Here is a 17952-nt window from a genome sequence, read left to right as displayed (position 1 = left end):
TAAAGTCGTTTTTTTTATTATAATTCGGGGAATGACGTTCTCTTCCAGCCCCGGATGTCCACAGTTAAGGACTCCCCCACCCCCCCTACTCAACCAAACCAATGGCATGACGGCGATATCTCCGAGGGCGGGGGTCCCACGGGCCATGTTTATTATTTCACAAAACAAGAGATCGCATTCAGGAATGTCACATCCCTCACAGAGATGCGCAGTTATCCTGAGAGTCCAACCTAATGACATCACGACAAGCCACATCCGTTAACTGTTGCATCCTCCTATCGTCTATTTACAGCCATCACTCCGTCCTCGCAGCCCAGATGTTGAGGCCGGAGGGAGGGTTCAGTCCCAGACATGGCGAGGCCTCGCGCGCTGCGAGACATATGGGGGGCAGCACAAATGTCCTTCCCTCGTAGGGGACTTATTAAGAAACACAGAGGGTCACGCGGCCTCGAGGCACACGTCACCGATGAGACTCCACAAAGACGACGCTGGTCCGAGATTCCTTCGTCGTCTCTTCGGACGGGGCTTTGCCTCGAGGTTCAGGCTGTGTCAGCGCTTCACGGACAGCCAAAAACAACCCGCAAACGAGAAATCCCTGTCATAGCACAGTGAGCAAAAAACACTGGACTGGAATGTGGCCTGAGTCATTTCCAGTTGTTTACAATAATGAAAGCATTCGATCTAACACCAGTTGCGAGGCTCCAAAGCTGTACATCACATTTTTTACCCACAATTGGAAATCTTGTGCCTCCCCGACTGGCATGTCTGGAGAGTGTATGCCTTTATGGACTTAACCACCTCCAAAAGAGCGCACTCGAAGGACTGATTAACAGGTGGAGCTTGGATTGATACATTAATAGAAGGATCTTTTCTGGCATGTTTGAGAAATGTCTATTTTGTTTTAGAAACTATTCTCTTGTTTTTGAAACACCTCTCTCAATTTTGAAACTCTTCTTCGATTTTAGAAACTCTTCTTTTGTTTTAGAGACATTTCTCTTATTTTAGAAACTCCTCTTGTTTTAGAAACTCATTCAAATGCCAATTGTAGCGCCTTGAATATCCACTATTGCTCTTCGATCCCCCATCATAGCTCCTGAAATACCCTATTAAGGTAATTCATGCAGCTATTGAAGTGCCTTGATGACCGTCCTATCTCAAGGGGTGCCCGTCACCTCAGGTGTTCTCACAGAAGGCCTCTGAGAAGTTGCAGTTTAATTGAGCCCTCATCCTAGTGCCTCAAGCACCTCTTCATAGCGCGCCCAGTACTCCCTCCTATCGCTTTAAGTACCAATCCTTCAGCCTAGCTCTCAAGTGCCTTCTTATAGCGCCTTGCAAAACCCCCTACTAGCGCCTGAAGTATCAATTCTAGTGGCTAGAGGACCCAGCAAGCTGTTCAAGTGAACGGGCATTTACGGAAACGTTTTCGGTGACTATTTCAAAGGGCAGGGGCATAGTCCTAAAGGGCAAGTGACAAACACAGGGAGGGGGACAAACACCCCCAGTGCCCCCTCCTGCAAACGTCCAAGTTCGAGTGCGCTCTGTACTTGTTTTGAATAATTAGCCTGCTTACTCAAGTCGCTTCTTATAGCGCCTAGAGTATTTTATAGTCCGTTAATATCTTCAGTACCTACATGCTATGGTCAGACAGGAAATTAACCTTCCATCAATTATTATTATTAAGTTTATATAGCGCCTGAATCACCCCCGGAGGGGTATCTCACTGACTCTCCCACTCACTGACTCACTCACTGACTCACTCACTCACTGTCCAGACTCTCACTGATCGACTCACCCACTCTCTCTCACTGACTGACTCGCCCACTCGTTCTCACTCACTGACTCACTCTCCACACATTGCATTTCAAATGCAATAAGTGTCACATTTGCGAAAGTTTAAGCGATTGACATTGTAAATGACACTGCTATTAATGTATCTATTTTCATAACCGACACATAAATAAAAAAATTGTAATTTACAATGCCAATAGCTCAAACTTTCCTAATGCGAGACCTATTGCATTGCAAATGCTTGTCCTGTTTTAGTGTTGTGTTGTGTCCACCATTCCCTGCGCCAGGACGCTCCTTAGCTGGAGCATCTGTGCGCAATAAAAATGTCAATAACATAACATAACATACTCTGTTTCCAGAGCTATCTGTCACAGTCCTCCTTCCACTTCCCCTAACCACGATCGGATTCTGGAGACAGTCAGCCTGTGATACTCTACAAAGTAAGACTATTGATTGTTTGTTGGCTGCAAGATCCAATAAAGTAGCTAGTGTTGATTCTTGCTTGTCCATTGAAGTCCATATCAGCTTGGCTCTCCTCGCCAGTCTGGAATATATCAAAAAATGGTCCAGTCCGTACTCCAAATTTCAAGCATGGGAAATCATAATTGTTGTTAGCAAAAGAGGATTCATGGCTTTTGTAGACAATAAAACTTTAGAAAATAATAAAAAAAAACTCAAGGGGGACAAGGAATACGTGTCACACCTAGCAGCAAAATCACCAGCAAGCTTGAATTTGAGGTGCTTGATAGGACTAATGTGAAAGACATATGTGTCATTCTGCCTATCTCCGTGAACAATCATGTAATTCCTAATCACTTTCTAAGGCAATATAAAGGGTCAAAAAATGTACTTACTACCAGACAGATGTGATTCCATAGTTATGTCTTTCTCACCTCTCAGACTCCAAGAAGGACTTTGATCTTTTCCTTAAAGTTAAGACTAAATTGTCCAAATTCAGCTCTCCCTTCAGTACGTGATCTAACGAATATCAAGGCCAAAGCTAAACATTCAAATAACTTCCTGGACCTGGTTCCTAGGAATATGGCCAAATGCTTGACACCACATATTCACCCTCATTGGACTAGCTTGATTTCCTTCTCTTGATTAAAGAGATACTGGCTAAGTCACCGCTTTATTGAATAAATCTTCACCAGGCCTGGGGAATCTAGTTCATATTCATACTGTCTTAGGACTTCTTTTTCTATCAAAGGGTCTTAGCTCATAACAATCTTTTTAAGTTTCAATCCAGCTTAAACAAAGCAGTAGTGCAGAAACAGCTGCAGATAGTAGATGAGGCACTCTACATACTGGATCCTGTCACTTCGTGTGTCTAGGTTTCTCTTGATTTTTCAGCAGCATTCGATATAGTAAAATGACTCCCTACTGTTCAAAAGTCTTAAAATCCTTAGGGTCTTATAGGTGGTTCAAAACTGACAATGCCTGTTTTAACCCTGTTTCTTTGACACAAGGAGTCCCACAAAAGGTCCTTTCTGGCCCCTAACCTTTCCAAAGTCTGTACTCAACCACTAGGGGTCCTACTCAAAAGGCCGTGCATCCTTTATCATCAATATGATGATGATGCAAAAATGTCTCTCAAGATGGCTTCTCCCAAGAACTACCAGCCAGAACTCTGCAAATGGTGCAAGTCCGGATGACTGGATGTCACTAAAAACTAAACCCCGTTAAATCAGAATTCCTTATTATCTCACTACTTTGCAGCTACCAGTACAAACCTCACTTGACTTTTGGGGTGTGCTGTACTGTTATACCATTTTGGATGACACCTCCAAATCTCTACTATCCACCATGGAATACAGACTCACTCTTCAAACGCTAGTCAACACAAGGGCGAAAAGTGTATGCTTTCGGCTAAGACTTCGAATGGGGCTTTGCTGATTCGTTTCTGCACACAACCTAAAAACTCTTTTTCAATCTCTGGTCCTCGACTATGGAAACTGTTTTCAAATGCATCTCCCTAAAACTCTTCTCACTCCTCTAAAAGGAGTCCTACATGCTGCTGTATGTTCTCTCGGAGATGAAAAAATGTGACCATCTCTCTCCGGTGCTTTCTAAACTTCAATGATTTCCTCTGGAAGCCCAGACTCTCACACTTCCTTCCCCTGTTAGCTCAGCTCTAAATTGCAAACATCATGTGGAGACAGATTGCTTTGCAGTTACCAGAATGCTACTCCTAGACCCCTTTGTCTTTAAAAGGTAACATACTACGGCACAAGCTTTTTTTCCTGGCAATGCAATCACAAGCTTGAACTCTCTCTGTGCCTCTCCCCCCTTAGACACCTTCAAGGGGAGCTCAATCGACTTTTTTTCTTACAATGGCACCTTCAATCTGCTCTTAGGATAGCCTGAACCTAGGTATCCCTTCTAGTCTCTTTTTTTTCTCTTCTGTCTTTCCTCATGTTCCCTTCTCTCGTCCAGTCGCAATTAATTATTTTACCCTGGACCGTCCGCACACCAGGATCCCTCCTCTTCTCGCGTTTCCTCTGCTACCTGCTTCCTCCTTTCTTACAATGCCCTACTTCCTTCGTACTTGTTAGAGATCAGCGTTTTCACTGCATTTTTACTAGTCTCCGGAGGAACATTCTGTATCGATGTGATGTACATACGTAATCTGTGTGTAACTTAACACTTTATTTCTTATGTACCTTAATTATCTATATCTTGTTCTGTAAAGTTTAATCTTTTCCTGCAAAGCCATCAGATGCCTCCGGATTACTTTCACACTTAAAATTGCATACATTAAAATATTAATTTGTTCAAAAGTGGAGCTCAGCTTGTGGTGATACATGCACATGCTTGCTTGTGATGATGCGTGCATGCGCATGCCCATACAGCATCACACATGTATATTCCTAGGAGATGGTGTTTGTTTGGTTCAATGCTGCACAGCATCTCCCTAAACATTTTTGGCCAATGCAGTACTTTTTCGCCAAAAGGCATTGATAAAGCCAGTAGGTCCCAAAGGTAAGATCGATTTGTTTTGATGTAATGTAATTTGTACTTGTAAAGCGCACTAATACCCCAACTGGGGTGTCCTGGCGCTGTAACGCATAATGCTGTGGAACCCTTCCTGGCTTTTTCCCTGTGAAATGTACACTCCTGGGCACCCCAAAGGTGAAGCCAGGCATCCCAGCGCTGTTGGGGCCAAGCAAACTATTGCCCAGAGTTGCAGAGTGGGACCCATGATTAGAATAGGCACCGAGGTGAGAATTATCAGGTCCGAGGAAATTGAGCCCAAGACCCGCCGAGGCGGGAATTGAACCCTGGTCCCGGGCCAGACCTCTGCATCAGGGTCTGCCGCTCTAACCATTGAGCCACACTTCTCCACTTCTCTGATGATACTTGTTGAGTCTTTTAGACAAAAGTGCATTCACATTTTACTGTGCTTATTTGATCATTGTATTAATCAGATTAAATGTTTCTAGAATGTCACACGTCCAACTCCAATTTTATAATTTCTTGCAATTTATTTTAACAACTAGAACGCTAATTGTATGGGATTTATGCTGGTCACTTTTTCTTCTAAAGTAGACAAATTTGGTTTTGAGCAAATCATGGGGGAATATTTAGGCACAGGCATCAAAGCTTTTTGCGATCGCAAACAGTGGGATTCGCAAAAATAGGCCGTTTGTGATGGCAAAATTAGCTTTTGCGATGCATGAAACAAATTGCCACTCGCAATTTAAGAAATCGTAAATTTTTGCGATTTCTTAAATTGCGATTGCATTTAAGGAATCACAAGTTGGGATTCCTTAAACTCAGTGCAATAAAGTAAAAATAATTGTGATTGCGCAATGAAGAATCGCAATTTACCATCAAATGAAGGGTGATGGTAAATTGAGATTTCTTTGAAAAAAGTACCAAAGTGCATTTTTCAAAGTCCCATGTTATGCCCACACATGCCCTTGGGGCATGTGTGTGCAGGGGTGCAACAGGGTGTCCGTTTGGCACCCTTGAAATTGCATGCGCAATTTACGAGTACCTGTTGGGTACTTGCAAATTGCGCATGCAATTTCCCATTCATTCCCATAGGAATGAATGGGAAGCCATTCCTTAATTGCGAATCATTAAGGAATTTGTAGGAATCGCTATTATTTTAAGCAATTCCTACATGCATAGGCTTTTGCGATTTCTTATTAGCAAATCCTTATTTTTCGCTAATAAGGAAAGGCAAATTACATGTTTGATGCATGTGCCAGTTAGTCTTTTCTCACATTTCACCCACATCCCCTCTAGTAATACTGGCATATATGGATGCTCACATGCTTATGATGTATTTTTAATGCTTTGTAAACCTGCGACAGATCAAGGTGGTTGTAGCAACCTCCCCACCCTGGGTACTCGCCAATCAGTACGCCACTTACACGTCTTTATTCGTCGAATGTAACTGTGAACTCATCATTCTAAACCAGCCTTCATTGGATTCTGCTGTAACACTTATGTCACAGTTCTACGGAGTCCATCAGGAGCCAAAAGAGTTCCATCATTTCTAACTCACGAGACACTACAGTGTCTTTATTATATTATATATTTATATATTTATTATACAAAACCCTTCTTTAAACAGCTAATTACCAGATTGAGGCAGTGAAATAGTTGCAATACCCACAGATCTAATTTGTTAGGTTGAAACTATTACGTTCAATGCATTTTTCATTCATTCCCTTCTTCCTTAGTTTATCAGTGCTCATAACTTTCAATCAACCTCTTTCTCCCTCATACCACAATTATGGTGTTTGGGGTGTTTTAAGGTTGGACTTTAATGTACATTATACTAAAATTCACTACAAGTTATTAAAAACAATTTATATTTTTACAGCAAGAAATTCTGTACCAATATCCTGTTTCTGAAGTATCCCAAAAACTGAAAAGTGTGAGAGGAATATTTCTAACGCTCAGTGATATGCTTCAAAATCTTACAGGTGGACGAATTATCAGGTACTGTAAAAATATTCAAGCCAGTATATGAATCTTCACCATGCAAGATCAGAATTCTTGTTGCATTGAATTGCTTTATTTTAGGTTGTGTTTAAAAGAAAGCGGTCATCGTAACTAAGGCAAATTGTCTGTCAGTTATTTCATATGCTATATATGTATTTGTTTCACTCCAACATATATGTACACCATATAAGTGTTTCTCCCTAGCGTTGCATTTATGCATGCTCAGATCCAACCATTGTGGGACTCACAAAGAAAGTTGTAAATCTTCACCCACAAGCGTGTGGCCTTACTGGATTGCATATTTACAACCTTCTTGAAATTTCAAATCTTTTACAGAATTATTTATTTATTTATTTATTTATTCAATTTGTAGGGCGCAACAGCTACCCAAAAAGGGTTTCCCGGCGCCTAGAAATCTGCAAGAGCCGCAGGTTTCAATGCATATTTTGGAAAACACTCTAAATTTAACTTGCACCAGTACAAGAGGGGAGGAAGCGCACTGCCTGACATACCAGCACATAATTTTATTTGTGTGCAGTGTGGTAAATGCAGTATTTGATAGGTCAGTTCAGTTGCAGGTCTTTAGTTTTCACTATTGTTGCTGCAGCTAGTGCTGAGTATCGTTAGATACATGTTTCAGGATGTTCGTCCTATTTCATTAGAGAGTAACACTTTAAATGTGGTGGTGCTGGCAATGCTGCATGCATACAGTCTCTTCAGGTTTCTGTACCACTCACAGAGAGCAGTTGCATCCCAAAGATCTTGTCTGCTCAATAATCAGCGAGGAGCCTATCAAATCCAGGGAATGCTGTCTGGCATACCAGCACACAATTTGAGAAGACAGACAGAGAAAGAAAGTTGAAGTTATAGACGTTACTAAGAAAACTAGTGTAAGGAAAGAGAGCAAACAATATAGAGACACATGAGTGGGTGATCTATCTTTGAAGAGAAGACCATACGTGGGATAAACATATGATAAATATAATAGAGGCAGCTTATCGAAGGGTAGATGGCACAGGGAATGCTGGAGACAGAAGGAGGATTGAGGATTATGCCACAACAGGGAGAAAACTGCTCACAGTAAGATGCGGTACAAAAGGGGGTGGTGATGGACGGAGCATCTGAATCAATCAAACACTCACACCCAGTCAAAAGATCTGGGTTTAATCCATCACCGTTCTTTAGCCCACTCTGCCACCCCAGTTCAGACATGGCCATATGCAAATCAGTCTGACCCTGTGCCTCGTGGGAACAGTCCAGCCCGAACTGCCAATGGACTCAAGCAAGCCGGGCTGAGGACGGCTGGAATGCCAGAAACCGGTCCTCGGAGGCTTGTTTCCGGTCCAGGGAAGACATGGCTTGGCAGTTCGGGCTGGACTGTTCCCATGAGGCACAGGGTCAGACTGATTTGCATGTGGCCATGTCTGAACTGGGGTGGCAGAGTGGGCTAAAGAACGGTGATGGATTAAGCCCAGATCTTTCGACGCCATGTGAGTGTTTGATTGATTCGGATGCTCCTTCCATCACCACCCCCTTTTGTACCGCTTTTGGCCGCCATAAGTGTGGCAGGGTATACTCAGACGTGAGTCCCTTGCTCACTTTGCCACTGGATTCAAGCAAGCCGGGCTGAGGACGGCTGGAATGCCAGAAACCGGTCCTCGGAGGCTTGTTTCCGGTTCAGGGAAGACATGGCTTGGCAGTTCGGGCTGGACTGTTCCCATGAGGCACAGGGTCAGACTGATTTGCATGTGGCCATGTCTGAACTGGGGTGGCAGAGTGGGCTAAAGAACGGTGATGGATTAAGCCCAGATCTTTTTACTGGATGTGAGTGCTTGATTGATTCGGATGCTCCGTCCATCACCACCCCTTTTGTACCGCTTTTGGCCGCCATAAGTGTGGCAGGGTATACTCAGACGTGAGTCCCTTTCTCACTTTGCCACTGGATTCAAGCAAGCCGGGCTGAGGACGGCTGGAATGCCAGAAACTGGTCCTCGGAGGCTTGTTTCCGGTCCAGGGAAGACATGGCTTGGCAGTTCGGGCTGGACTGTTCCCATGAGGCACAGGGTCAGACTGATTTGCATGTGGCCATGTCTGAACTGGGGTGGCAGAGTGGGCTAAAGAACGGTGATGGATTAAGCCCAGATCTTTTGACTGGATGTGAGTGTTTGATTGATTCGGATGCTCCGTCCATCACCACCCCCTTTTGTACCACAGTAAGATGAGCGGAACTGATGTGAAACAGCACAAGAAAACAGATATCAGCGCGAGAGATATATCTGCATTTAATAGACACTATAAATGAAATGTTGCAAATGAGACAATGCAAATAATGACTTAAAAGGCCTGCAGGCATATTAGAGAATCTACACAGTGGGGTGCAGAGACAAACACTGCTCGCTGCAGGAGAGACGAATATGAATGGCTGACTTCTAGGCATTGAAAGGTATACGAAATGTCGCACAAGGATTGAAAGAGAAGTTGCTTAAGGAAAAATTTGACCAAATTAAATGTCTTTGTGTAAGTATAGTGTTGTTAAAAAATGTTGATTTTAGAAGCCATGCTTTTGCTTGGTAATCAAAGAGCCATGATGTAAAGTATTGGGATAATATAAAAATGTATAATATGGCATGGGGATGTCCTCATCACTTTGCTTACTGGTGGTGTATGTTGAACCAGGAATACAGGAGCAGCTACTTTGCTAGAGATGAGCCCCTTGGGCGCAAGTGAGATTGTTTGCAAATAAGGAAAGTTGATTGTTTTTTTCTCTTATAGTAAGGATTATTTTTCTGGTAATTTGAACGAGGCTGAGTGCAGTTTACCAAAGAGAGTATAAGTTTGTCCTTGATCATTAGCAAAGTTGTTGGATTATAGCTGTATGCTTTTCAAAATCCCTACGAATCTATTGCCAAAAAACCTTAACTATATTTTTGCAGCATTTTTGTTCATGTTTCTTCTTTAGGTCTCGCCTGCGATTTAGCATGTGCTCACTCTTAGGAGAAACATTGTATACAACTAGTGGCTTGCAGCTCACCCATTGTTTAACATGTGTTGGCTTCATTGTCACTTTTATTTTCTGCCTTTAAATTGGTCAGTGTGCATGCTGGCTTCACTTCCTCTTCTTTCGGCTGGAACATAGACCAAGTACTGTTCGCTTCAGCTTGATTGCTGTCATTCCACTGATCGCGCTGTGATTGGCATACTACTTTTATATTTTCTACCTCCCTGTCATCCTTGTTGAATGAACATTTTGCGCTTTGTTGCGCCGATTTAATGTGTCTCCCACACTCTTCAAAGAAGCCCTTTTCGCCTCTGAAATTGATGTTGTTAGTGACAACAGATGTTAATTGCTTCCAAATATATCTTCACTAAAGCATGGACATGGGCACTATTGTTTTCTTTATATGGTAGGATTTTTTTGCCAAATGACATATTGTTTTTTTTCACGAATGGTGAGATTAACTGATTTACTGTGAATCACAGGGGTGATGTGCCAAGACCTAGCAAGCGCTAGCAAATCCAGTAGGTCTTGCTGTTGAGACTATTGGCTCTGCCACTGCCTTTTGTTCATGCTGTCCAGCATGGACATTGCCAACTTTGGCAATGGTTTATAGTCATGCTGTATAGCAGTGTGACGTCTGTACAGCATGGTAAAAAAATATATATACTATGAGGAATCCAGTGCTAATGCACTTTTTTTTTAAATTACAAAAAGCAAATGCTGCCACGGAAAGGCATTTTCCGATCCACATCTTAATACGACTGGCGGTGTCTAACAGACACCGCCACCATATTGAACCCTTTTCCGCCTGGTCGACTTGTCGACGGGCAGAAAAGCGGCGGATGGTCTTTCCGTCCTCCGCAGACCCCCCAGCCATACTAATATGGCAGGGGGTCTTTGCAGAAAGGATGGCGGGCAAATCGCCCCGCCGTGCCTGCGGTGGCTACCGCCGGCCCGGTGGGGGCAATACGCCCTCCATCCTAATGGGGCCCTAAGTGTTTGGTACTAAGTTCTAACGCTGCAATCAGCCTAAGCAATCTGAGCCACTGAAGCGTATTTAAGGTGCCATAGTACATTAATACGCATGGATAACTATATAACCCTTGCTTCTAGTAGTGTAGAAAATGCTGTACATTAAAATATAGGCTCTTAAAATACTGAGAAATATTTAAAGTGCCAAGCATTATTGATCAACTAAATTCTTGGTCATTAAGGTGCCTCAGTGCCACTTAAATCGTCCAAACATCCATAATTTATGCTATTCCCAAAACAATCAAGCATTAATCAAGTAGTTTACCATCTAGTGTCAGAAATGTCATGGTCTATTGACCATCTAAGCTCTTAGTCAATTAGTTGCCGCAGTGCTACTAAAATCGCTGAGGCTTATACACTGCCCAGTGCACCATGCGTATATAGGATCTGCATGTGAGTTTCACTCAAAACGCATGCGCTAAAATGTGTTTGCTCTTTTTCTTGGTTTAGTTCATCACTGATTTTGAATGAAAAACTGTGCCACGTGGCTTACTGGAAAGAAGCAGAAAAGCTGTTTTTAATAAGCCTGCCTGCTGGAAGGTGAGTGTATGATTCCCACTCTTTGTTGTGGACACCACAAATGTATTTTCCTGTTCATTGTTAAGAATTAGTAATGCGATTTATTGCCTATAAATGTAGAACTTGGTTACAGCCATGATTGTAGTGTTCCCATTCTACCTATTACACCACTGCTGCCTTATGATTGCACAGTTCATATTGTGTCACTCCAAGAGGACACACATTCTATTTTTGCTATATCAATCTGTTTATTGTCACAAAAAAGAGGAAGGGCTCATTTTTCCATGAAGAATGATATGTTTCAACCCTAGCAGACGCAGAATTCATTATAGATATTTTGCTTTCCACTCACTTATTTGATAATATGTATTAGTCTGACTTCTGGTGAATGTTCATCACTAGCATAATCTGTCTGTGGAGGGTCTCTCATTGACCTTGACACTATGGGTCAGAGTGCTTTCATTCTCTGATTTACCCATGGCGGTGATCGCTCACAAATGCGCACCACTGCCAAGAAGGCACTTCTAATGCATACTTCTACCTGCAGATTCTATGTCAGGACCGGAGGCTCAGATTATGCTTTTCCTTTTCTGCTTTATTTACTATATAACTTTTTCAGCAGCCAGAAAAGCAATATGAATGATACTTATTCCAACAGAAAGGAAAAAAATTATTTAAGAACATGAGAAAAATAATCAAGTCTGCAACCAGACTACAACTCCCATGAGTCCATCGGGCACAACCACTAATAGTAGTCCCTACAACTCCCATGAGTCCATAGGGCACAACCACTAATAGTAGTCCCTTCATAGTGTTCACAGCATGTAGAAGGTTCCTCCATCTTAGGTGTCCTTCCTCTTTCTTCGCTGCTTCTCAGCCAGCTAAGCCACATTTTTAATCTCTCTCTTACTTTGCAGGATCGTATTGGCGTAGTTGTGTTTGTTCTCACCCCGCAGCACGAGCTCCTTAATCGGACTGTGCCGGTGGGAGATTGCTGTGCTAACTTTGTTAATTTTTCACCTTTCAGATTCCTGATGGCCACAGGAGTTTTCGCCCTTACACAGCCGGTTTCCTTGTTGCCCGGTGCCTTTGAAGCCCGCTAGGGAGAGCTACGAGCACCGTAAGCCTTGTCCCCCTGCCGCCACACTTGAACGCCCTGAGGGGTCCGTATAATCTCCTTAATCACATTTTTCTCATGCCCCAACGAGGGTCCGTACAGCAGCTCGACCGCGGCAATCACCTACGGGCAGGTTCTGCACCATTATAATTTAGTTCTTACACGCTAGGTGGCGGTTGGACCCCGTAAGGGTCCGGAGGGCCGGCGTGTATTTAGAGGCAAGTGCAGCCTCGATTGCGGTTCTGTCCCACGCTAAGAGTCTCGCAGTCCTTAGGTCTGCCCATATTGAAGGTGGGAGCTTTCCCAACCGGCCTTGCTTCCAGTTTTTTTTGCTGCAACCAGAAGCTGCTGGCAGATTGCCTGTTGCCCCTATACACAGCGCTAATATCCCAGGTGTTTAGTCCTGTGCTTTCACAATGGAGCACAATGGAGCTGAAAGAAGTTCAGCAATATCTCCCATATGATGACAAGTTTTTTGAGGCGGTTGACAATTCCATCTACAGATGTGTGAATGAGGTAGTGGGACCTATGGAGGAACGCTTGTCAACCGCATAGTTGCAGAATGCGCTAAGCTGGCGTACTCCCAGTTAGGGGCCCGGCCCCTCTGCACAACATTACCCCTAGGGAGAGTCCCCCATCACCCAAGATAGTTTGTAAAGAGAGCGAGCCTGAAGACACGCAGAGTGTGGACAAGGATGCCTTCGAGCGCCTCAGGAGCACTTTTCTCCCGAAAGCTGCTGTCCCCCCCTCCTGCGCCACTTCCTGCTCCACCCCCTTCTGCATCCCGGTGCAAGGGTCCCCATCTCATGATGGTGTGTCATTGGCAGATACAAATGATGATTAGGGGTCTTCGCGGTCTTCGCGCCCGGCCAGCTCTTCAGCCACGTTGCCGCAGGACAGTACAGGCATGCTTGACCCGGATGAGATAATTCATCCCCGGTCAGCTGCCTGGGCGCCTGGGGACAAGGTGGCTAAGTTTGTGGTGGGCCGCCTCTGCAAACCCTTGGAGAAAGAAGCAAGGGGCTGTCTTTTGGAGGAGTGTCCAAGACGCACGTTGGACAGGAATGTGGCCTTTACACCGGAGCTTGTCTCCTAGATGGCCACCTTCTTGGCCAAATATATGAAAGATCCCCGCAAGGGTAGTGACCGCTCTTGGCGCTCCTGCCAAGATAAACTTTTGGACGCTATAGGCCCCTAACTAAAATTTTGGATATTGCTGAGGAGGTGAAGGTGACAGGTTCCACCACATCCCCGACGTTCAGTCGAATTGGGCTCAGCAGGCGATTATCTTTTAAGGCAACGCTAATTGTGCCCTGTCAACAGAGCGGCGGCGTTCGCTTTTGAAAAGCTGGACCCTAAATTAGGCGATTTGGCTCCTCTGAGGCAGGTGCGGTGGCACCGGGAGGTCTCTTTAAAGATCCCTTTGTCAAGGAACTGGGCAAATTTGTAGCCACATTCACCTCGCTTGACAAGGCCCAGTCCAGCATTAAGAGAGTCTTTCAGCCCTATTTTTCCCAAGGGGCTGGTCGGGGCAGGAGCTGCGCAAAAGGTGCTCCACCCAGTGGTTGAGTTTCTCGGGGGACAGGGCATTTGGATGCATTCGGATGATTGTCTACCTGGACGACATCTTGCTCATGGCACAATGTCCAAAGAAGTTGGTTCTTCAGTTACAGCAGACAGTTTCCCTTTTGCAAGGGTTGGGCTTTGTCATCAACGGAGACAAGTCAGTCCTCGTGCTTGCTCAGACCATGGTGTTCTTGGGTTTTGTTGGGGATTCAATTCCCTCTTCCATGAATCTGCAGTCTCGGAAGATGAGCAAGATTCGGCACGAGTTGCGGCAGACCATCCCCAAGACTCATACCTCACTCCGTCAGATTGCCCGGGTGGTGGGCCTCCTTTCCTCTTCCATCCAGGCAATCTTTCCGAGCCCCTGCACTATCATGACTTACAGCGCCGGAAGTCGTACCACCTCAGGAAGGGTCTGTCAGACGACCAGAACGTTTCCCCTCTCAGGAAGTCAAAGAGGAAATGTCATGGTGGCTTACCCACATGGAAGCCTGGAACGGCTGGGCGATCTTCGGGTCGGTCCTGGACCTACTTCTAGAATCCGACGCCAGCAGGTCTGGGTGGGGCGCCCGTTTCGGAGAATTCTCCACCAGTGGCGCCTGGTCATTAGACGAACAGACGTTGCACCTCAATTGCCTGGAGCTCCTAGCGGGGTCGTTTGCGTTTCAATGCTGGACCAGAGACAGGGTTCGTTCCTGTGTCCTGTTAAAGATGGACAATGTCTCAGCGGTCCGTTACGTCAATCACATGGGGGAGTCCTCGATCCTGGGCCTAGGCGAATTTGGCGAAGGACTTTTGGGACTACTGCCTGAGTCATCGCATTTATGTGACAGCAAAATATCTGCCGGGCCAAGCCAACCAGGTGGCGGACTGGCACTCCAGGCATCTCAAGTATTCCAGTCAGTGGAAAATGGATGTTTAAGTCTTTCAGTGGTTGAACAGTCGGTGGGGACCGTTCTCAATAGACCTTTTCGCGTCCCACCTGGATCACCAGCTCCTGCGCTTCTCCCCCTCGCAGAGGCCACGGAAGCGTTTCTCCAGGAGTGGGATCAGGAGCAGAGTTACGCTTTTCCCCCTTTCTCCATGATTGTGCAGACGGAGGCTCAGATCCACCGCCAGAGGGCAGAGGTGGTGGTTGTGACACCGTTTTGGAGATACCAAGTTTGGTTTCCGGTTCTTCTGGAACTTTCTTGGGATTCTCCAATCCTATTCGCCCTGTTTCCTCATCTCCTTCTGAAACCGGACAAGGAGCAGCATCACCTTGCCACCCAGGGTTCTCTCCGCCTCATGGCATGGCGGCTCTCCGGCAATGTTGGTTGCTCCCGGGCCTTTCAGGATCCTTTGAGGTCCTCTTATCAAAAGCCTGGGCGAACAGTACAACAAAACGTTATCGTTCCGCCTGGACTAAATGGGTGCGTTGGTGTTTTCGACAGGATTTGGATCCCATGGTCGCAGGAGTTGGTCCCATTCTGAATTTTCGGGCAGAATTGGCAACGGAAGGCCTAGCTTATTGTTCCATTAACCCGGTGTGTTCTGCGATTTCGGCGGCTCATTACCTGGTCGAAGGTGCCCGAGTGGCAGAACATACTTTTGTTTGCAGACTCCTGAGGGATATTCGACTTTCGTTACCCCCAGAACCGTGCTTTTCGGTCCTATGGGACGTCAATCTGGTCTTGAATTTCTTTCTGTCTTGGCAGCCCAATAAATACCTGTCTTAAAAAGAACTTTCGACCAAGTTGGCCAGGCTGTTATGTCTAGTTTCCTGTTGCAGGGTCTCTGACGTGCGTGCGCTGGACGTCTCGGCAAGAGTTTTTCCCCAGAAGGGGTCACGTTTACGGTGGGGTGCCGTACTAAGTCTTCTTCGAGAACAATTTTGTATCCAGCTTTTGCGTAAGTCCCTAAGCTGTGTGTAGTGCAGTGCCTGAAGGCATATTGAAGATATGACTTTGGAATTTCGCCCTCCGGGCGAACGTCAACTTCTTATTGCTTTAAGAAAACCGCATAATGCAGTCTCTTCCCCCACCATAGCCAGGTGGGTGTGCTGGGTCATGCAGGAGGCGGGTATTGATACCAAGCCCTTTGGAGCTCACTCAAACAGGGGCGCAATGGCGTCTAAGGCTTTCTCCCTGGGAGCCCATTTGGAGGATTTGATGCGCGCCGCAGATTGGTCTTCAGATTCCACCTTTAAGTGGTTTTATTTCAAACCGGTTGTGGATGTTGCTCAGTTGGTGCTAAGTAAGCTTTGAACTAGCATTATCTGAGCCTCCGGTCCTGACATAGAATCGAAATTTGCCTAGCTCAGTAACAGTAAGTTTCAATTCTATTAAGTACACGGAGGCGAGGATTATCCCTTCCAAGGCACAATTTTGTGCAGACCCACCCATATGGGCTTAAGTAAGTCAATTTTTGCTTCAGAATGCATGCTACCTTGTTTCTTATGAGAAATGTTAGGTGACTACTTGAGTAATGAGGTTTGAGTTTTACCGAAGGTTTACTTCGGCAAATCTTATGTTGTTTATCTTGGTTTTTTCAGGGAATGGCAATACCAAACAGGACCAGTGACAGTGTGGCGTTATTTGTGCGAAGAAAGAGGAAGGACATCTAAGATGGAGGAACTTTCTACATGCTATGAACACTATGAAGGGACTACTTTTCTTGTTTGTGCCCTATGGACTCATGGGAGTTGTAGTCTGGTTGCAGACTTGTTAATTTTTCTTATGTTCTTAAATGATTTTTTCCTTTCTGTTAGAATAAATATAATTTATATTGCTTTTCTGGCTGCTGAAAAAGTTATATAGTAAATAAAGCGAAGAAGGAAAAGCATAATCCTCGCCTCCTTGTCCTTAATAGAATTGAAACTTACTGTTACTGAGCTAGGCAAATTTCGATTCCTCACCAGAGATTATACCAGTCACCAGACTGGATCCAGAAACCTCTGGCATAGCTGTCAGGAGCCAGTAGGGCCTGGCTCCATCTTGATTCTAGAAGCAGGGTAGCACTGACAGCACTACGGCTATATAGCCCCCACCCTGACATCAATTCAATGTTTTCCTTCCCTTTCAACGTGACTCTTGCGCTTCTGGCCTCAACTCTGAGGTGAAGAGATTTTGCTCCCTAAATTATTTTTGGTGCAGGATTATGGTCCCTCACAGACCAACATGATGACTATTTGTGTTGTCATGGCCCGAGACACAACTCGTTGTCTTGTTCCCTCTGCCTCCTCATGAACTACAACACGATCAAAGAGCGGGCCAAGAGCTTCATGGACTGCACCACAGATCGAAGGGGTCGTAGACAGCCAAAGTCAGGCCCAAATGAGATCGAGGTCACCTTCTCATTCTTTCCCATCTTCCAAGTGTTCAAGGGAGACACCAAAAGAAGCAATCCTCGTCACCCAGGAGTTCAAAAGCCAAGGGTGAGTCACCTTCTTGCACCTCATCCCCTTCCTAGGTGGAACTAGTGGCACTGTCCCATTAGGCTTTGCCAGTGCCACCACACCTGCGCTGACAACACTTCCCTCAGTGCTGCGGGCAATACTGTCATCAGTGTAACGAGAGTTCCTGGGCTGCGTACAGATCCGGCCACCTTCAGAAGGAGAATGACAGTCCCCTCTGGTGCACCTATGGGACCATTTGGTGCTCCACTCAAAGTTCAGCCTTTAGCTGCTTACAGTTGCCTCCCAGCACTGCCTGGCTTCAGCCCTCTCCTGGGCTCCTTGTCAGATCTGCTCATACATGTGCCAAGCCCAATGCTGACTTTAAAACAGCCTCTGGCGCTGCCCTCAGCATTGTCAATGGCACTGCGTCCTGTGGTGACCCTGGGTCCTAAACCACAACCTCTTCTTGTACCACTTTTACACCCTGTGAAGAGAATACCTCTTGTGATAGCCCTGGATACTCCATCACCACCTCCTCCACAACCTCTTCATGGACCCTGAGATCTCTAGGAGAGGATCAGCACCTCTTAGAGGAAC

At 45.3% G+C, this 17952-nt stretch overlaps 1 protein-coding gene across 1 annotated transcript in view; it reads left to right on the top strand.

Moving 5' to 3' along the window:
- Positions 1-17952, top strand: part of INTU (inturned planar cell polarity protein) — a 438220-nt gene that overhangs the window by 243659 nt on the left and 176609 nt on the right. Inside the window, exons 5-6 of the mRNA XM_086962184.1 lie at positions 6626-6744; positions 11228-11317. Coding sequence (XP_086818310.1) covers positions 6626-6744; positions 11228-11317 — 209 coding nt within the window. The remainder of the gene's footprint in view (positions 1-6625; positions 6745-11227; positions 11318-17952) is intronic.

The sequence above is a fragment of the Lissotriton vulgaris genome, chromosome 3_1 (genome assembly GCF_964263255.1).
Source record: "Lissotriton vulgaris chromosome 3_1, aLisVul1.2, whole genome shotgun sequence".
In the NCBI taxonomy this organism is placed as follows: Eukaryota; Metazoa; Chordata; class Amphibia; order Caudata; family Salamandridae; genus Lissotriton; species Lissotriton vulgaris.
The sequence above is the reverse complement of the archived record's forward strand: the minus strand, read 5'-3'. Positions and strand labels throughout refer to the sequence as shown.